General features: G+C 41.7%; 1 protein-coding gene across 1 annotated transcript; it reads left to right on the forward strand.

The window, feature by feature from the left end:
- Positions 1–16,794: 16,794 nt before the first annotated feature.
- Positions 16,795–20,340, forward strand: LOC107296276 (speckle-type POZ protein A-like; the record flags this gene model as incomplete). The annotated part of the gene is made up of 4 exons (XM_015825621.1): positions 16,795–16,942; positions 19,349–19,470; positions 19,930–20,081; positions 20,213–20,340. Coding segments are annotated over exons 1-4 (480 nt in total), but the record flags the coding sequence as incomplete, so codon positions are not given.
- Positions 20,341–22,489: the final 2,149 nt, after the last annotated feature.

Here is a 22,489-nt window from a genome sequence, read left to right on the forward strand (position 1 = left end):
TCTTGAAAACACTGCCCCACAGTTACCAAATCTGAAGGCCATGACAGTGTATTTGAATTTGTCATACCTGATGTCAAATGTGGTTAAAATTTCATGTCCCTCTTTGACCTTAATGAGATTGTACAGATTGCAAAGATCCAACTTGGTAAAAAAACATGTGCTTTGCAACCAATCCAGCAAGTCTTATATGAGAGGCAGTGGGTAATTGTCCCTCACTGTCACAGCATTAAGGGACTTGTAGTCATGAATGGTCCTCAGGGGGACTTCACCATTTTGGTTCATGCCCCTAATTTAGTTTGGCAGATTCCCCAATGCTTCCCTGAATAACCATGACCGATCAAACTCCCAGCCCCCTGCCCTGTACCACTCGAGGAACCTGTTGATGAAGTTAACCAGCCTCTCTGGATTGCTCCGGGGTAAGGCAGGGCATGGGGCCCATGGGCCTTCCACCTCTGCCCTTCAATTCCTGGGCATGGAGTAGAAGGTCCTTCTAACACTGTTTTTGTGTTTCAGCAACTGCCACCTGGCTCACCAGCCTTTTCAGAAGTGAGGGAGGAAGATTCCTTTGAGACTGCTTCCCTCTCACCCTTGCCAAGTTCGCATGAGAACTCAGACTTTGAAGAGAGTATGCAGGAGGGGAAAAGCACCTTCAAACATCCCATGGAGGGGGGGGACCAAGATGGAGGGGGGAGCGATGTAGGAGATGACCAGGCTGAGCCTGAGGGTGGGGTCAAACATATCAGTTTGGAGTTTGTACACTGCCACAAGAGACCCAAGTCTAGCCCCCCCCCCCGTGAATTCCATTGACTCTTAACCTAGAGCCAATTTTCCTTGACTGTTAGTAGATCAGATTCTTGTATATAGGTAGCATGAAGTAAACTCATAGTACTTTTGAACTGTATCCCAGCTCCTGGTTTCTTGCGCCTGACAGAAATGTGGCAACCCAAGATATCAAGCTGTTTCAAATAAAAAACACATTTTTCTAATTTAACAAAAAGGTGATTTTCCCTCAGTCTACTCAAGACTTTCCGTACCCAGTGGTCATGCTGAAAATCATCTTCAGAGTAAATTAGGATATCAACCAAGTAAAGTACCACAAACTTGTCAATTACATCAGAAAAAAACTGGTTCATAAATCTTGAAAACACTGCCCCACAGTTACCAAATCTGAAGGCCATGACAGTGTATTTGAATTTGTCATACCTGATGTCAAATGTGGTTAAAATTTCATGTCCCTCTTTGACCTTAATGAGATTGTACAGATTGCAAAGATCCAACTTGGTAAAAAACATGTGCTTTGCAACCAATCCAGCAAGTCTTATATGAGAGGCAGTGGGTAATTGTCCCTCACTGTCACAGCATTAAGGGACTTGTAGTCATGAATGGTCCTCAGGGGGACTTCACCATTTTGGTTTGTGGGGCCTAGGTCTTGCTTCTTTGGCACAAAAAGGTAGGTGCTGAAGCCAGAGATTTTGAAGGTCTAATGAAGCCTTTCTGCAGGTTAGAGTCCAGATACTGCTTCAAAATTGATAGTTCTTTAGCTGACATGGGATACTGCCTCTTAGCAAGTGTTTTAGCCCCTGGGACCAGGTCTACAGTGAGGGAAAGAATTATTTGATCCCCTGCTGATTATGTACGTTTGCCCACTGACAAAGAAATTATCAGTCTACCATTTTAATGGTAGCTTTATTTTAACAGTGAGAGACAGAATAACAACAAAGAAATCCAGAAAAACGCATTTCAAAAAAGTTATAAATTGATTTGCATTTTAATGAGCAAAATAAGTATTTGACCCCTTCGCAAAACATGACTTAGCACTTGGTGGCAACACCTTTGTTGGCAATTACAGAAGCCAGACGTTTCTTCTAGTTGACCACCAGGTTTGCACACTTCTCAGGAGGGATTTTGTCCCACTCCTCTTTGCAGATCCTCTCCCAGTCATTAAGGTTTCGAGGCTGACATTTGGCAGCTCGAACCTTCAGGTCCCTCCACAGATTTTCTATGGGATTAAGGTCTGGAGTCTGGCTAGGCCACTCCAGGACCTTAATGTGCTTCTTCTTGAGCCACTCCTTTGTTTACCTGGCCATGGATGGGCCATTGTCATGCTGGAATACCCATCCACGACCCATTTTCAATGCCCTGGCTGAGGGAAGGAGGTTCTCACTCAAGATTTGACGGTATATGGCCCCGTCCATTGTCCCTTTGATGTGGTGAAGTTGTCCTGTCCCCTTAGCAGAAAAACACCCCCAAAGCATAATGTTTCCACTTCCATGTTTGACGGTGGGGATGGTGTTCTTGGGGTCATAGGCAGCACTCCTCCTCCTCCAAACATGGCAAGTTGAGTTGATGCCAAAGAGCTCGATTTTGGTCTCATCTGACCACAACACTTTCACCCAGTTCTCTGAATCATTCAGATGTTCATTTGCAAACTTCAGACGGGCCTGTACATGTGCTTTCTTAAGCAGTGGGACCTTGCGGGCGCTGCAGGATTTCATTCCTTCACGGCATAGTGTGTTACCAATTGTTTTCTTGGTGACTATTGTCCCAGCTGCCTTGAGATCATTGACAAGATCCTCCCATGTAGGTCTGGGCTGATTCCTCACCGTTCTCATGATCACTGAAACTCCACAAGGTGAGATCTTGCATGGAGCCCCAGACCGTGGAAGATTGACAGTTATTTTTTGTTTCTTCCATTTGCAAATAATCGCACCAACTGTTGTCACCTTCTCACCAAGCTGCTTGGCGATAGTCTTATAGCCCATTCCAGCCTTGTGTAGGTCAACAATCTTGTCCCTGACATCCTTGGACAGCTCTTTGGTCTTGGCCATGGTGGAGAATTTGGAATCTGATTGATTTGATTGCTTCTGTGGACAGGTGTCTTTTATACAGGTAACAAGCTGAGATTAGGCACACACTTTTGTTGTCTGTGTAGACTTTTCAAAAATGTATTGTGTGTGGCTGGCTCAGCCATTGACCAAGACATAAAATGCATGAATCCAGCCATACCTTTCTCCGTTCACCTACCTGGAACAAACATTGGGTACCCCTAAGCTAGTACCCCAAATTTTGCCATATGTTTTTTTTTCATAGAGCCAAGCCATTAGAAATGTATCTTGCAGGGCTTCCGGTTCTGCGTCGTAGCGAAACGGGTGCAGGGAAGTGGGGCTCTGCCTCCCACATCTGATTTTGCCCTGCTGGGGGTCCAAAAAGGCCCAAAGTCACCCTGGAGAGGCGATGAAGAAGGAGGGGACCCTCGTCGATCGCAGGGAGGAGGCAGCTGAACTGCTTGATCCGAGGAAGCCCTCTGAACCAACAGGTGAAAGACTGGCTGCAAGCAAGCAGCCAATTGGAAGCTACCGACAGCCGGAAAAAAAAGGCACGACCAAGCAGAAAAGCATCGCGTCTGGAACTGGGTGAGATCAACCTTCCTGCTCTATAATTGTAAAAACCTTTCTTTTTAAAAAAATCCCAAAAGCAAGGCTCCCAGAAGCAAGAAGGTGTGGGGGGGTTTCTTCTCTGGCACCCCTCCCATTAGAAGAATAGCGGCGGCTCAAAACCTTTGGGAGAAAAGAAGATAGATCACAAAACTAACTTGGAAACAATTTAAAGTTGTAAGATTGAAAAATTTGGGTGATCTAAAAGACTTTGAAAACGTTATTATTTTCTTTTTCCTTTTTTGGGAAAAAGTATCAAACAGAGCTTTCAAGAAATAAGTCCTGGTTGAAGATAGACCTTTCATGACATCTAGTGTTGGAAAAAAGGAACAGCACCAAGATTTTGTTTTTTATTCGGCCTGGAAGAAATGACCTTGGCTTGAAGCCCAGACAGAGATAACATACTAGACTCTTTGATGTGTCTGAACTTCTCAGCCTTGCAGATTACAGCTGGAAAAGGGAGAAAAAACTCTTTGGGCTATTTTTTCTGCATGAAGGATTATAACTATAAACTATTTTAAAGCCATCTGGCTTTCCTGGATTACAAATACTACTTGTGCTGCACTGTCAAGAATTACCTAGAGACAGAAGAAATTGGATTCTTGGCTATTTTCTTTGGAAGAGGCCTTGTGGATTACTAATTTGGAATAGCAAGACCTGGAGGAGTACAAACTTCGGCTGTTTTGGATTCTTGGACTTTTGGGCAACTCTATGGAGTTGGTGAAAGACAAACTCAAAAGTGGATTATAAATTCTTTTCTGCTATTGCCTCCCTTTTTTGGGGGGGGAGTGTACTGGATAATAGATCCCTACGTTCAAGAACTATTCAGAGACAGTGGAAATTTGACTCTTGGCGACCCCATTTGGGGGAGCTCTTATGGATTATTAACCCTATATTCAGGGCCTTTTGGATTACAAATCTGGGCAGAGTGACAATTTTGGACCTTTGTACAATTCTTTGAAGCTGGGACTGAAAGACAGAAGTTGACTAGAAGATTTTCTTCTTCCTGCTTCCCCCTGTGTGTGGGAGTCTATTGGATTATAAGAGGCTACAGACAAAGACTACAAGACTTATTGGAGACGAACATAAAGGTTATATGGTAATATTGATTGTAAGATTGGAGGTTTTGCATAAAGTTGATAAAATGGGTATATATTAGAACTGAGAAAGCTTTGGAGGGTGGGAACAAAAATGAGCGTCTCTAACTTAGCTAAAGCTAGCAAAAAACCATCCTCAGCTCCGTCTTCTACTACCACCAGTCCTGTGTATCAGAGATCAATTGATGCAATGTTACAGCAAGAAAAAAACTAACACTTTTCAGAAGGAAATACAAACCACATTACAATTAATTCAGGAGGCAATTACTTCACATAAAGAAGACACAAAGAGAAATCATGAAGAAACAAAAGATAACTTTGATAAAATGAAGGAAGAAATCCATGATTTGAAATCCCAACTGGAAAACTTTCAACAGAAGATTTCAAAGAATGAGCAAAGGATCCAGACAATTGAAGATAAATCAGTAGAAAACGATCGAAAGATGGAAGAAATAAAAGATGAAAACCACAGATTTATACAGGCAAATAGAGAATTAGATGATTCAGTAGCGGTTTTAGAAATGGAAAAGGCATCTTATTTTTTAAGATTTCAGAATATAATGGAAGACAAGGAGAGGACCTTGCCGATCTGATGATAGAATTGTTGGCCGGAGTGCTGGAAGTAGGGAAGCAGGAAATGGAGGGAGAGATAGACTAAATATTTAGAGTTAACTCAAGTTACGCAAGAAGAAATAAAGTCCCCAGAGAGATTCATGTCAGATTTGTCAAAAGATCAATAAGAGATGAGATATTGAAAAGAGTGAGAGATGACCCATTGCAATATAAGGGAAAAGAAATCGTGATTTTGAAGCAGATACCTAGGAGGATAAGGGATTCACGAAGAGAATATCAATTTTTGACCAAAAAACTAATTAAGAAAGGAGTTACTTTTAGATGGCTGATGCCAGAAGGGATACTAATCAATTGGGACACAAAAAGATACAGATTGGATTCCATCTTTAAAGCAAGATAATTTTATGACAGATACAGAGCTTTTCTCGAAGAAGGAAACCCAGAACTTCAACCAGAAGGGGAATTTAGAAAACAGGAAGAGACAGCATTAGAAGGGGCGGCCAAACAAAGAGAAGATGAAGAAATAGAAATTACAATTCAAGAAGAAGGGGCTAAAGGGAAAGAATAGAGACAGACTAGAACAACTAGGAGAATAAAACCTAAATATAACTGAAGAAGATGGGAAAAGATAATGGGATGCTCTCAATGAATATAAATGGACTGAACTCCCCCTTAAAAAGGAAAAAACTCTTTACACGATTACAAAAATTAAAAATGGATATAGTCTGTCTCCAAGAAACACATATTAAAAGACAACACTATAAATTTCTGGAATGCCTGAAAATTGGGAAACTTTATTTCTCATTAGCACTGTCAACGCTGCTAATATTGAATATTCTTGCTTTGACAAAATATGCAGAACTGTCTGGTATTTTTAGAGTTAATTCAGATGACAGAGAAAGGGGAGGAGAATTATAAGGAAAGCCCGGGAAAAGGAACGGAAGTGAATCTTTGCCCTCCAGGTTAATTGGAAGATGTGAATCATGACCCCAAAATAGGGGAGGGGAAATGCCTGGAATGTTATGTGCAAAGGAAGGGAAATTCAGATCTTGGCATCCACCATGCCGTGCTGAGACCCCTCTACACTAATAAAAAGCTTTAGGTTAAACCATGCCTGAAAGTTCTTTGAAGTGTTTCATTAGTCAGACTCATGACATCATGCCAAGATCCACAAATTTTTTAAACCAATTAAGAGGTCCCGGGCCTCGGTCACTATTCCTAAACTAAAGGTGATAGACTAACAAAGATCCGGGGAAGATCTCATTATGGAAGGAGAAAGATGGCTTGAGGCCAGCACCTCAGAAGCAGCAGCTTCCCCAGGGAGTGGAGCGGCAGCCAGCCAGCCGGGGGAGAAAGAACTCTGGCAGATCTCCCAGCCGGGAGCAAAGACTTCAAAAGCAGAATGGAGAGATAACGAAGTTTTGGGTGATTCACTGGGAAGATTTCAAAACCCAGAGGTGAAAAGCAGAAATCAATTCCTGGAGAGAGGGAAATCCAGTCTGAGGCCTCTGCAGCAATGGGTAGATTGGGTTCCCCAGCAGATGGATGGTCAGCGATCTCTGAGCTTGCCACAGCTAATAGAGGCCTTGCAACAGCTTGGGGTGGTGCAGAAGCCAGGAGATCAGCAGCTGGTGGGAGACCGACCACAGCAGGGAGATTGGCCACAGCCCCCAAACGTGCAACCCCTGGGCATAAATCTGCAGCCAGGATGGGGCCAGCAGCAACAGCCACAGTGGGGGCCCCAACAGCCTATGATTGCACCACTTTTCAGAGCAACCTTCGATGGGGACCCAGAGAAGCTGGTTTTTTTCCTCAACCAAGTGCGCTCTCATTTGAATTGCTGGGCCTATCTCTACCCGGACCTGGGGGCCATGGTCAATGTGATTGCGTCCAGCCTAGAGGGAGAAGCATCCAAATGGCTGAACTATTTATATAATGAGCAAGACCCCGAATTGGAGGACCTCCAACTCTTCCTCCTAGGGCTGAGGGAAAGATTTGAGGACCCATCTATTGGTCTTAAAGCAAGAGAACAGATCCACAAAATAAAACAAACCGGCAGGCCTGCCCTGGATTACGTGCGAGAATTTTTCAAGATAGCAGGTCGAATAGAGGGGTGGCCTGAGCAATCCCTAATCCATTACTTCATTGAGGGATTAGACGATCACCTCTCTCAGGCCTGCATCTATTGAGCAGTACCTGAACAGCTGCAAGAATGGTACCAGGCAGCAATGAAGCTAGACGCTCAACTTGCCCGCTATAAGAAGCCTCCCCCACCTGAATCCGAGCAGCCGCCAGAGCAACCCAGAAAGCAATCCCCCCCAGGAAAACCTCCAACTACTGCGATGGCTGAGAGACCCAGACCACCTGCAGGCCTTTCAAATAAGTGTTTTCGATGTGGACAAGAGGGACATCGAGCGGCAACCTGTCCAGTCCCCTACCCCCAACTGCAGAGCAGACCAGAACCAGCGACTAGAAAGAAACCTGCTCAGCGGCTAACGAGAGAAAAATCCAACCGGGTCACGCAAGAACCTGTTGCCCAGATTACACTCCCCACACGGGGACTCCGGGTGGACCCGCCCCTGCTCTACCCTCCTTTGACAGCGACGATGAAGGAGAGAACGACCGGATGGTGAGTCGACAAATCCCGCCTTTTTCACTGGCGGCCAAATTTATAATCCCTAAATCTGGACTTAAACGTGCTAATTGATTCTGGATGCACCCGCTGCATTATTAGTCTGCCGTTTGCCATGAAAATGGGCATACGGGCAAAACAGCTTTCCAAACCTGTGAGGTTTGAGCAAGCCGATGGCTCCCTGATGGGAGGGACTCTTGTCACACAAGTAACTGAGCCCTTACGCCTAGAAATAGGTGCGCACTGGGAGTTTATTCGCTTCCTAGTGGTTCCAAAAATGACTGAGACTGTGATCCTAGGGCTAGCCTGGTTGGACAAATGGAAGCCGTTTATCTGGTGGGAGAAAGGAATGAGAACTGTGAGACTACCTATTGGGCCTAAACCTCCCACTGATTCAACCGACATTGCGGGACACCTTAGGCCACCCAATGAGCAAGCGCACGTGGCTGCCTCAACGCCGCCAGGTGAACCACTCATTCCCAACGAATACCGGGACCTAGCGGAGGCATTTAGTGAAAAAGAATGCGATGCCCTACCTCCTCACAGACCCAATGACTGCTCTATCGAACTGGTGCCAGGAGTCAAACTCCCACGCCCGAGAATGTATGCTATGTCCCCCCTCGAAATGGAGGAAATGCAGCGATACATGAATAAAAACCTAGCGAGGGGGTTCATCGAACGGGCCAAATCTACCGTGGGAGCCCCTGTGTCATCTCTGCGTAGACTATAAGGGTCTCAACGCTATGAGTGTGGAAAATAAATATCCCCTTCCCCTCCTAAAGGACTTATTAACCCATCTGGCTAAGGGGAGTGTCTTCACTAAATTAGACCTGAGAGAGGCATATTACCGGGTGAGAATAAAAGAGGGAGACGAGTGGAAATCTGCCTTCAACTGTCCTATGGGGAGCTATCAGTTCAAAGTCATGCCATTTGGACTACAGGGGGCCCCAGCTGTATTTATGCAGTTGATTAATGAGGTCCTACATGATCATTTGTACAAAGGGGTTTTGGTGTATCTTGATGATATATTGATATATAGCACAAATATGACTGATCACATAAAGCTGGTGAGAGAAGTGTTAAAGAAACTATTGAATGCCAAACTTTATGCCAAATTGTCGAAATGTGAATTTCACCAGACCCGATTAGATTATCTTGGCTACAGAATTTCCAACGAGGGCATTGAAATGGATCCAGCCAAGGTGAAAGCTATAATCGAATGGCAGCCTCCAAAGACTCGCAAACAGCTCCAGAGCTTTCTGGGTTTTGCCAACTTTTATCGTCAATTCATCCCTTCTTTTTCTGAGATTGCCCTACCCCTTACAGAACTACTCAAAACAGGCAAAGGAGGAGGGAAGCCACGACCGGGCCAACCACTAGCATGGACGATGGGCTGTCAAACAGCTTTTGAGAATTTAAAGAGACTATTTGCTGCTGAACCGGTCCTAAAGCACCCCTGCCCAGGGGAGCCCTTTGTGATTCAAGCCGATGCCAGCGATGTGGCAGTTGGAGCTGTGTTACTACAAAAGAACAAAANTCTAGAAGCACTGAAAACTCCCCGCAAATTGTCCCCAAAGCAAGTGCGGTGGGCACAGTACTTTAACCGCTTCAACTTCACTCTAAAGTACATACCAGGAGGAAAAAACTTCCTAGCTGATGCGCTATCCCGGTTACCCCAATACAAAAGCGAACGGGAGGAGGTTAACGAGGCAATTATCCCCAATCCACAAACTGCCGCTCAACTTACACCTCGCAGGGTCCCCAATCCTGATGACCCTGGGGTAAAGAAAATAAAACGAGAGCTCCTCACCGATCAATGGTTCAAAGATAATCAAACCTCCCTAACGTGCAGGGATGGCTTGGCTTACAAAGGGGGGAAACTATAATTGCCAGAAGCCCTCCGTCTTAATGCTCTCAAACACAGCCATGATGTAAAACAGGCTGGACACTTTGGATATTTGAAAACCCTACACCTCCCCCGCCGGCAATTTTGGTGGCCGGGGCTGAAAAGGGATGTGGAAAACTATGTAAAAAGTTGTACTGTATGTACCACAATGAAAAGAATTCCAGGGAAAACCCCTGGGTTACTGCAACCCGTGGCAGACCCTTCTCAACCATGGGAAGAAATAGCTATGGACTTTATAGTAGACCTACCTGAAAGTAGAGGAAATACTGTCATCTGGACTGTGATAGACCTGTTTTTGAAGCAGGCTCATTTCATCGCCTGCAAAGGACTCCCATCTGCCCAACGACTGACCAAATTGTTCCTGAAACATATCTACCGGCTGCATGGCGCCCCTAAGCGAATAATTTCGGACAGGGGGGTGCAGTTCTCAGCGATGTTTTGGAGGAGTTTTCTTAAATTAATTGGATCATCTCAAGGTTTATCATCTGCTTTTCATCTTGCCACCAATGGGGCTGCAGAATCCGCTAACAAAATGGTGGAGCAATATCTTAGATGCTACGTTTCTTACCAACAGACGAACTGGACTGACCTCCTCCCTTTTGCGGAGGTGGCGTACAATAATTCTGTGCACAGCAGCACCGGCTACACGCCTTTCAGAGTGGCCACAGGAAAAGAGTTCAGCCCAATACCTGAATATCCTCAGGTGCCCTCCGCTTCCCAGACACTTGACCAATGGGTGAAGGGGTGGGAAGAAGTTTGGAGAAACACAAAGACTGCTTTGAAAAAGACTTTTGAAACCTATAAAAAGCAGGCTGATAGAAAGAGGGCTCCCCAAAGAACATTCCAAATTGGGGAAAAGGTTTATTTGTCAACTAAATATTTACGCCTCAAATTGCCCAGCAAGAAATTGGGACCAAAATTCCTGGGGCCTTTCCCCATAGTAAGGATCATCAATCCGGTCACTGTAGAACTAAAACTCCCTAGACTTTTAGGGAGAATTCACCCAGTCTTCCATTGCAGCTTGTTAAAACCTTATCGGGGCTCCACTTTAAGACCTCCCCCGAAAAAGGCACCTGGGCCCCTCGTAGTTGCGGGACAGACCCACTATGAAGTAAAACGTATTCTTGACTCTAGAATTTTTAAAGGGAAATTGCAGTACCTAGTACAATGGAAGGGATACCCGTTGTCTGAAGCCACCTGGGTGAAATCCAGTGAGGTGAAAGCTGACAGGCTCGTCAAAAGGTTTCATGCGAAATACCCCAACAAACTGAGAACTAGTCATTAACATATGCTTTTGTTTACATTACAGGATCTGTCCTTTTTCTAAGGGGGGCCAGATGTCAACGCTGCTAATATTGAATATTCTTGCTTTGACAAAATATGCAGAACTGTCTGGTATTTTTAGAGTTAATTCAGATGACAGAGAAAGGGGAGGAGAATTATAAGGAAAGCCCGGGAAAAGGAACGGAAGTGAATTTTGCCCTCCAGGTTAATTGGAAGATGTGAATCATGACCCCAAAATAGGGGAGGGGAAATGCCTGGAATGTTATGTGCAAAGGAAGGGAAATTCAGATCTTTGCATCCACCATGCCATGCTGACACCCCCTACACTAATAAAAGGCTTTAGGTTAAACCATGCCTGAAAGTTCTTTGAAGTGTTTCATTAGTCAGGCTCATGACAAGCACAAAAAAGAAAAGAGGAATATCTCTATATATCAAAGAAACAATGAACTCCAAACAAATCTACTCGGACGAAGAAGGAAGAATGTTAGTGGCAGAAATAATGATAAAACAAAAACAGACATTAATGGTAGCAATTTATGCACCAAATAATAAACAAGAAGAATTTTATCAAAGACTACATAAGAAAATAGTGGAAATGGAGTACCAAAATATTTGTTTAGTAGGAGATTTTAATGCAATTGTAGATGGAAAGTTAGATTATTAGAAGTAGTAAAATAGGGGGGAAAGGAAAGAATATTTTGCCTAAGGCCTTTTTTAAAATGGCAGAAGAGATTTGTATACAGGACATATGGAGAGAAATAAATCCTAAGAAATCTCAATATACATTTTATTCAAATAGCCACAAATCATGGTCCAGAATTGACATGATATGGATATCTCCTGAATTAAGAAGGGACATACAAGAGATTGAGATAGAAACTAACGTATGGGCAGACCATAATCCGATAAAGATGACATGGAGAGGAACAAAGAAAAAAATAAGATAGACATTAAACCAATCCTTATTGAAAGAGAAAGAATTTATACAAAAAACTGTAAAGAAAATGGAATTTTTCTTCAAATTCTTCTTCAAAGAAAACAAGAAAGAAGATACATCACTCCAAAATGTCTGGGACACAGCCAAAGCATATTTTAGAGGATTAGCCATAATTTATATGGCGAAAAAGACATAAACAACAACAAACTAAGCTAAAAGAAGAACTTACAAAATTAGAATTAGAATTACAAAGAGCTCCACAAAGAAAACTCTTAAAAAACAAATGGAGATAATAAAACACAAATTAAATTTAATAGAAGCTGAAGAAATGGCCCAACAAATTAAAAGAGCAAAACATTTTTTTTTTAAATGCCAATAAGCCAGGGAGATGGTTGGCTTATAAACTAAAAAAAGAGAGAAGAAATTGATACATAAGTTACAAGATGTGAGAGGTGATTTACAATGTCAAAATGATGCAATAAAAAAATAATTAAAGAATTTTATGAAACACTCTATAATATAGAAGAAATTCCTCAGGAAAAAATAAGGCAATATATAGAAAATGCTAAGCTACCAAAAAATCTCAGAGAACTTCAAGAATATGCTAAATGGAAAAATAACAGTGATTATTTTTCAGTGATGGAGTTGGCAAAAAGACAAAAATGACAAGACACCAGGCCCAAATGGGCTACCGGCAGAATTTTACAAATATTTACAAGAGACACTAATCTTACCAATACAAGAAGTGTGTAATGAGGTATTATTAAAGGCCAAACTACCAACTACATGGATAGAAGCTAATATTATGCTAATACCCAAAGAAGACTCAGACTTGACCCAGATAAAGAATTACAGACCAATATCTGTATTAAACGTGGATTATAAAATCTTTGCTTTAATAATAGCAGAAAGATTAAAGAGATTTTTGATTGAATTCATACATTCAGATCAAAATGGATTCTTACCAAAGAGACAAATAAAGAATAATTTAAGAATGATTTTAGACACACTGGAATATTATGAAATGCATCCAGGGAAACAAATGACATTAATCTTTCTAGATGCACAGAAAGCTTTTGATAATGTCAATTGGCATTCAACAACTAAACTATATGGATTTTGGAGAAAACTTTATGAATATAATCCAAACAATTTATCATAGACAAACAGCTAAAATAATTGTGAATGGAGATTTCACGGAGAGTTTCAATATTAAAAAAAAGTACAAGACAAGGGTGTCCACTATCCCCACTATTATTTATTTTTACCCTGGAAGTGCTGAACAGAAATGTTAGACAGGACCCAGAAATGAAAGGAATGGAGATAAAAGATGAAAAGTACAAACTATAAGCATTTGCGGATGATTTGGTATTTATATTAGAGGATCCCTTGGAGACAAGTCCTAAATTATTAGCAAAGATCGAAGAATTTGGAGAAGTAGCAGGACTGAAAATAGAGAAAAGACTAAAGTTATAGTTAAAAATCTTACAGATAAACAAAAAAACCAATTGTCAGAAAAAACAGACCTTCAAGTAGTTAAGAAAGTTAAATACTCGGGGATATATCTAACAGCAAGGTGCACAACAATAAAATAAGACAACTACATAAAATTACTAAAACAAATAAAACTAGAGCTGGAAAAATGGAAAAATCTACAACTATCAATTTTGGGAAGAATAGCGACTGTGAAAATGAACATTCTACCAAAACTACTTTTCTTATTTCAAACATAAATACTTTCAAAAGCACTATGTAAGAAATGCATTGCTTTTGACATGGGAAAAGATAAAATCGAGAATTTACACGAAAATACCAGGATGGATTTCGACAATGGAGGCGTTTGTACACCCAAGTTTAATTAATTATGAGAAACTCGTGACTTATAAAGATATTTTGAATACTGATGGGAAACTACAAACTAAACGAGAATTGGAAGAACAAGGCATAGAGCTATCATGGTGGCCACATTTGCAAATGCAAATGAGATACAAGAAAGTTGCAAAAATATATGGTTTTTACAAAGATCAGACAGCATTTGACCAGATACTGTTGTCATCAGATGACAAATTGATTAAGAAATTGTACAGTTTTCTTTTAAATTTAAAGATGGAAGATGAACAAGTTAAAGAAACAATGATAACTTGGGCAAAAAAAATTGGGCCCAATGTAGAGTTAGAAACATAACAAAACTTACGGGAAAGAAACTATAAAATAACAAGGGTAGCTACTTATAAAGAAAATCTACGGTATATAAAATGTTCTATAGATGGCACTTACCACCTGCAAGACTAGCAAAAATGTTTAAAAATATGTCTAACAATTGTTGGAAATGTGGATAAAATCCAGGCACATATTACCATCTTTGGTGGACATGCCTAAAAGCAAAGAACTTTTGGTCAAAAATACATAGGTGGCTAGAGAAGATGATTAGGAGCACATGTAGACTATAAACCGGAACTATTTCTTTCAGGTATAATTTCAGAAAATTATGATAAAGAATGTTTATACTTAATATTACATGTATTAACAGCAGCGAGAATTACATTTGCTCAATATTAGAAAAACGAAGACATACCATCTGAAGAAGATATAATTAAGAAAATCTTGGACTGTGCAGAAATGGATAGGCTCACATTGAAAATGAAAGGGAAACAAGACTCAGAATATTTCCAAACATGGGAATTTTTTTTATAAATGGTTAGAAAAGTGGAATAAAGGGTAGGAATGAAAACTGTACTACTATTAATGTTAAATATGTAAACCCAATCAACGTGTTGCTTACTAAATACTAAAGATTGTTATTGTAAAAAACTAATAAAATATAGAAATGTATCTTGCAGGGTTGGAAAGTGTCGAAAAATGATTGCCGAATAGGATAGAGAGCTTTTTTTGTCAGACCTGCTCCAATCCAATCCCTTAGGAAAGAAAAGCCTTCAACTCCATTTGGTTAAAGCAAAGGGTTCTTTTACTAAGGATGTTGGTTGCAGTAAAGACAAGCCAGCTCTGAAATTTACCGTGCTCACCAGATAAAAAAAAATAAGGTGTAGGTTTGTCCCCAGTCCGTTTCCAGCCAACCGGAGCTCACCAAGATGTTTTGAGAACTCTGAGATGTTTGGAGGTAATCCACATAGTTCTTAGGGTGCCTGGCCATGGGATGCTGGTACAAACAGGATCCAGCTGCCCTGGTCCTTCTCACCTGTCATTCCACCCTCCTGATTTCCTATCACTTACACACAAAGCTTTATTGCCCTTTTATCCTTCCCCCTTTCATCCTTCTGCCCCTTCTTTTGATGGCAGGATGCCTGTCAGGCCCCAAGCCAAGCCAGGCAGAGCTGACATTCTGCCTCCCCTTGACAAAGACGTTAGTCCTGCAAAAGAAAAAAGAGGGGAGGGAGAGATACACAAAATTTCTCAATTAGCAAACAGTTCAATGCGGCTTATGTGGGTATCGTTCATAGAATTTTTCAAGCAGTTTGGGGGCTTTAATATGTTGGGAGTCGACCCATTCAGTTTCTGAGGGGGGAAAGGATGCAAGGAAGATGTGATTTATGGTTTCAGTGGGCTACAATGAAATACCGGCTGTACACGTCTGAGCTTTTTTGGCAGCTCAAGTTCTACAGTTACTGGGTTAATAATCCTTTTGATGGGGAAAGGTCCAACGTATTTCAGCCCCAATTTTTTTGATGGTTGTCTAGATTGTAGGAATTTGCTAGAGAGATAGACCTGTCTCCAACTTTAAAGTCCTTTGGCTTGATGCGCTTTTTAGCAGCCTGTTTTTTGTATGTTTCCCTAGCTTCATTCAAAGCTTTTCTCACCACTGGCCAGGTGCTTTGTAACTGTGTAACCCAATCTTTCAGCAATGCCATTAATGGGGTGGTCTGAGGTACTGTAGTTCAGGGATAGACAGAAAGTCTTGTCCTGTGGCCACTTTAAATGGAGTGAACCTGGTGCTATTGTGCACTGAGTTATTGTAGGCGACCTCCACGAAAGGGAGGAGGTCCGTCCAATTGTCCTGTTGGTAATTAATATAGCATCTGAGGTACTGCTCCAGGACGCCATTGGCCTGTTCACACACCCTGTTAGTATCTGGATAATGCAAGGAGCTGAGCCCCTGAGTGGTCCCCAAAGGTTTTAGGAACTCCCGCCAAAGCCGTGAAGTAAATTCAACTCTGGGATCTGAGATTATTCTTTCTGGAGCACCATGCAGCCAATAGACGTGCTGCATGAATAGTTTAGCCAAAGTGCATGCTAAGGGGATTTTTTGACAGGGTATAAAGGTTGGGAATTTCGTAAAGGACTAGTAGGGAATTTGATAATGGAAGGGGAGAAAAGTCGCTATCACTGATCCTACCTGAGTAAGAGCGAGGAATTGAGAAAAATATGGGTGGTGGCCAAGGATGGAGGAAGCGTTCCATCCATGAACACCACATTCATTTTTCTAGAGCCATCTGTCTCAGGTGATGGCAACTTTTCCTTTAAATAGTCTCTGTCTCAATTTTGTGATTAGAAGTTGACCTCCTGGCCCCCAGTTCAAAGGGTATTATTTGGAGGAAAACTGTGTTCTTTCTTAACTTTCCCAGGCCTGGGGAACAGCCAACCAGATTTTGATGGTATTTCATTAAGTGCAATAATCATAACACATATAGAATGAAGTGTACATTTCATACAAAAACAGAGCAAGAAGGAGGTGGTTAGGTATTACACAATCGAAACACTATAAACCAGGGGTGTCAAACTGCCGGCCCAAGGGCTGGTTGCATCATACAGATGCTGCACCCACCCCAGCTCCGGCAATGTGAAGTCACGATACTTCGCGACACGTCACGTGACACGGCGAGTTTGACACCCATGCTATAACTTCAGTAACTTGCTGTGCAAATGAACAGAATTGCTGCATATTTTAACTTTTTCTCCCCTCCCCCCACGTCCTGTGCAATCGGTGAAGATTACATACACATACTTCTTTAACCTGTGAAATCCTGTCTGACCTCCAAACTGGCGATGTCAAGGGTACCAAGTCCTCCTCCTCCGGCAGAGATGTCAAGTGGACCTGTTGCAGAGAGCTGGTGTTACACTCAAGTAAGGCCTGCAGTTTGGAATATCAACTAATGACTATATCAGCTGGCATTTATTGTCCTCCCTTTGAATTGGACTCAAGTGTTTTGCACAGTGACATACTTTCAAAATAACTGAACTTGATAATCATGCCAATTGTAATAGTAATAAATATTATGTGGAAAACTGGTGAATTCCCAAATTCATATGTTGTTCTTGATAGGCTTAGGGATAGATGGTAACCTCGTTGTCTTCTAGATGTTCTGCTAAGTTTTGCTTTGTCCCCTGATGGTCCTGATCCAAAGAATCTTTGGCATATATACTGTGATGAAGATTGCTGGAAAATCATAAAATAGACTTGCAGAGCAAGTTTTTGTTGTTGCTTTTCCAACAATATTAGCGTTAGCATAGCTAACACATCAACCCAACAAAATCAAATGGGAATCAGATTAATAATATTTTGTGCACATCTCTGTCTTGGATAGCGGCTTTTGAGGACCTCATAACTAGAACAGATAGATTACATGAATATACTTTCTCATTGAAACAGGAAGGATTCAATCTGATAGGTTTGCATTTTATATTTCCTCTTAATACAGATAGTCCTTGACTTACAACAGTTTGTTTAGTGACCAAAGTTAAAATGGCACTGAAAAAAGTGACTTATGACTGCTTTTCACATGACAGTTGCAGTGTCCCAGGGTTGTGTGATCACCTTTTGTGACCTTTTTTTAATATATAATATTTTATTAATTTTCCAATTTTACATTTAAGTATTTAAAAAGCAACGTGGTGGCTGGGTTAATCAATAGTTTGATAACAAAATCTTTAGTACAAATCTCAAGTTACATCAAATAAAGAGAAGATCGGATCTCACCCAGTTTCATCCGCGTTGCTTTCGAAGTGCTAAGTGGTAAGTTTGACTTCGGCTGTCTGCAGCCTAGTGACAAGCCACATTACTATGGCCGGTCTTTCCTCCGCCGGTTTGGAGGGCTGCCCCGGATCGAGCGGGAGAGCTGTTGCCCTCCCGCGATCAAGTAGGGGTCCCCTACTTGCTCGTCGCCCCTACAAGGCGACTTTCGACCCTTTCCAGGGTCCCCCAGCGGAGCGAAACCGAACGCGGAAGACAGAGCTCACCTTCCAGCAGCCGCAGCGGCCACAATGGCAAACCGGAAGTCACCTTTTGTGACCTTCTGACCAGCAAATTCAATGGGGAAGTCAGATTCACTTAATTGTGTTACTAACTTAACAGCTGCAGTGATTCACTTAACTATGGCAAAAAAGGTTGTAAAATGGGTCAAAACTCACTTTACAACTGTTTCACTTAGCAACAGAAATTTTGGGCTCAATTGTGGTTGTAAATCAAGGACTACCTGTATTGACATTTCCCTGTATTTACTATCCCTAGCCATTAAAAGATACATACATGCCAGTTATCATGTTAGCACTCGGTATGCTGCAATTCTCTGTGCATGTATTAATAATACATTGTAATCAGAAAAAGTGCTCTTAAGCTTAACACAGTGTTAAACAAAAGACTGGAGGGACAGGCAGGGTGGAAGCTTTTCCTGAGCATTTGTGCTTCCATTCTGGAATCTAAGATACATGAAGGACACTAGATTCTACTCATGATTGCAAGTACAGGTAGTCCTCACTTAATGATGGTAATTGGGACTGGGAACTCTGTTAAGTGATGCAATTATAAAGCATGATGACATATGACCACAGCGACTTAGTATTGCAGTCCCAATTGCTGCTGTTACATGAAACTCGCATGACGGCAGTGTCTGATAGTCATGTGATCACTGTTTGTGACCTTCTCATGGCTTGTTGGAAGCTGTCAGTGAAGGTTGCAAATGGTGATCACGTGACTGTGGGATGCTGTGACTGTTGTAAATTGCAAGCCTGTTGCCAAGTATTTGAAACACAATTGTGAATGCAGGCATGCTGTGATGGTCACAACTACAAGAAGTGGTCATAACTTCCCTTCATTCAGTGCCATCATAATCTTGGGACAGTCACTGAACGAGTGATCATTAAATAAGGACTACTGTGAAAGAATTCAGCAGCAGCAAATCTTTTCTGAAAGCAGACATACTCCTGCCTCTTCTACATAAATTGGTATGGGCCACACGCACCAGCTTAATAGACCTACAAATTAATTATAGGTCAAATAATTTTCCTCCTGACTTCTGATGGAGAGGGACAAGGGTAGCAGTGCTGTAGAAACCCTTTGATAAGAATGGATCACAGTTTCTTGGAGAGGTATTTATGATATTTCAAGAGAATGGAGGTCTAAATGTACTTTTCCTTCATTTTCTAACATCAGTGGGGATTTGGGCTGTGGTGTTTTTTTGGTGATCTTGTTCTTTATAACAATGTATGTAAATTGCTAGCCAATATTTCCCCTCTTCACCATTCTTTTTAAAGATTAAAGTGGTCAAATTTTCCTACATGTGGACCATCAATAACTTCAGCTTTTGTCGGGAGGAAATGGGCGAGGTCATCAAAAGTTCAACATTTTCATCAGGAGCTAATGATAAATTAAAATGGTAAGGACCACCAAAATGCCAGATAAGGAACAGCAGAAGGTACATTCATTGATATGTGGGTCTCAGAGCTGGGTTTGCAGTTATACCTTAGCCTCATATTCATTTAGAGCCATTGTTGAAGTTGCTAATGTTCTGTTTCAGAACTGTCACCTGTAAAATGTCATAGTAAAAGACCGGTTCCATAAAGTTAAGGAAAGAAAGTGCTACATTCATCTGTTGAATCTTAGTTATCCATTTGTAAGTGTGGCTCACCAACTTCCTGTGATCAGCTGCAAGAAATCAAAATGTCATTGTTTAATAGTCTATAGTAAATGCAGACAAAAACATAACTAGTGTAGTACAACTATCAACCAGGGTATGATTTTTCAAAAGAAAACAATCTGTATAGAAAGTTGTTTCACTGGGTATAGTTGAATGATTTATATAGAGAAAATGAACATAGTCTTTCTGCTTTTGCAGGTGTTTGCGTGTGAACCCAAAGGGCCTGGATGAAGAAAGTAAAGATTATCTCTCACTTTATCTGTTACTGGTCAGCTGTCCAAAGAGTGAAGTCCGAGCCAAATTCAAGTTCTCCATTCTGAATGCAAAAGGAGAAGAAACAAAAGCAATGGGTATGCATACCTAGTAGCTGGGCACTTATATTTTACCCCTTACTGTATATGCAAATAGAGCAGAAAATAAAGACTTCTGTTTTCCTTTCTTCTATATTTTTTTAAATGCCAACCTCTTTGTATGTTTCCAGAAAGCCAGAGAGCCTATCGGTTTGTGCAAGGCAAAGACTGGGGATTCAAGAAGTTTATTAGAAGAGATTTTCTTCTGGATGAGGCAAATGGGCTCCTTCCAGATGACAAGCTCACTCTCTTCTGTGAGGTAAGGAAAGATGTGGTGGAACATCATGGTTTCCTTTGGGAAGGTTTTCATAAAAATAGTTTTTTTTGTCTCAACTCCTGCTATGAATCCAATTTGTTCATCGTACAGTTGGGCTTTGGGGATGGAACTTTGAATATCTCCATTGTGGCTGAATGTACTGGATGGATCACTTCTTTCTGGAGGAGTTGGTTCTTGAAATACCTAGGGTCCAAGCCATTATGAGGTTTAGGTTACAGCCAGCATTTTGAAGCCTATTGGTAGCCATGTCATCCCTAGAAAAGTGGTATCATATGGCACTGGTGGCTCTCACCCACTAGCAGGAGTGTTGCTGTGTTTTGTATCAGCTACAGCTTCCAGGTAGTGTTCAGAGGCAACAAAACCAAACCCTTGTTTTAAGCTTTTTGTGACAAGTCTGTGAGTTTAGAAAACCAGATTTGACTCACAGACAGGAAAAATGTCATTGTTGCTGCTAAGGATGTTTTGGGTCCCATACTTAGGTGTTAATACCATATGCTCAGCTAATTCTCTCCAATTGTAGGTACCCCCAACTTTTTCACTTTAGGGGAAATATATTTTTGTTTTAATAAAGGAGAATATTTGTAGCTCAGGCTTGACATGAGGGGTCCTTGGTGCTCTCTGAGCTTGGTTGTTTTCTTTTGGAGACATTTCATTACCCAAACCAGGTAACCTCATCAGTGCTAGTAAGGAGTGCAGTTTGCTGTCAGTTTATATTCTAGTGGCTTGCCTGTCAGTGTTGGTGGGGGTGGTCTTAGAGGTTCTTTGGTTGGGCTGCTTACTGTTGGCTTCTTTGGCAGTTTCTTGATTGGGGTATTGTTTACTTAATTGTTGGTCTGATGTTAACCTTGGAGTTAATCTATGCTGATCTGGGTGCTGATTGCTGGTGGAGAGGTGCTTGAGTCTTTTTGTTCCTTTTGGGGCTGGGTGATCATCCCTTTTGCATAGTCTATAGATGTTGTTAATGTCTATGTGTCTATTGATGGCTGATTTGTCAGAGTGCCAGGCTGATCAGCAGAGACTACAATGGCAAACTAGAAATGCAAATCTACAGAAAAACCACCCATACTAACCAGGTGCTCCACTACCAAACCAACAACCCAACCTCCCACAAGAGAAGCTGTGTAAGGACTTTATTTAGATGAGCCCAAACACACTGCAGCAACCCAGAACAGCAGAAAAGGGAAATAGAGCATCTGTACAACATATTCCAACAAAATGGATATCCACACAACTTTATCAAAAAGTCCATGACCACTCAACCCAATACAGCACAACCAACACAAACGCTAAAAAGAATTACACTGCCATACATCAAAAATATCTCAGAAACCACCAACAGACTACTACAACCACGTGGAATCAGCATAGCCCACAAGCCAACTAAAGCCCTTCAAAACATCGTAAGCAGACCAAAAGACCCAACAACCCCAGAAGAAAAAACAGGATTTTTTTCTACAACATACAATGTAAAGACTGCAACAACTACTATGTAGGACAAACAGGCAGAAGACTGGCAGAATGCATCCACAAACACCAACCAGCAGTCAGAAGACATGATGAAAATTCTTTAATTTTACAACATATAGACAGATTTAACCATAGTTTCAATTGGGAAAATGTGACCATCCTAGACCAAGCCAAGTCCAAAAACGCCAGGGAATTTCTAGAAGCCTGCCACTCTGACAAATCAGCCATCAATAGACACATAGACATTAACAACATCTATAGACTATGCAAAAGAGACAACCAGCCCAAAAAGGAACAAAAAGACCCAAGCACCTCTCCACCAACAATCAGCATCCAGATCAGCATAGATTAACTCCAAGGATAACATCAGACCAATAATCAAGTAAACAATACCCCAATCACGAAACTGCCAAAGAAGCCAACAGCCCAATCAAAGAATGTTTAAGACCACCCCCACCAACACTGATGTTGTGGCTCCGTCCTGTGGGTCCCTCTCATCAGAGGAGGAAGGCTCTGAACATGAAGGAGAGGAGATGGCCAGGCCTCCCTCTCCAGGACCTTCCCCTCTGGTGCGGCCTTCGGTGCCTTCCGCCGAAGAGGAGATTGGCCAGGAGCCAGGTGCTTCTGGGATTGGCCAGGAGCCCGGTGCTTCTGGGATTGGCCA

This window comes from Protobothrops mucrosquamatus, unplaced genomic scaffold (genome assembly GCF_001527695.2).
Source record: "Protobothrops mucrosquamatus isolate PMUCROS unplaced genomic scaffold, P.Mucros_1.0 scaffold2728, whole genome shotgun sequence".
Taxonomy (NCBI): domain Eukaryota; kingdom Metazoa; phylum Chordata; class Lepidosauria; order Squamata; family Viperidae; genus Protobothrops; species Protobothrops mucrosquamatus.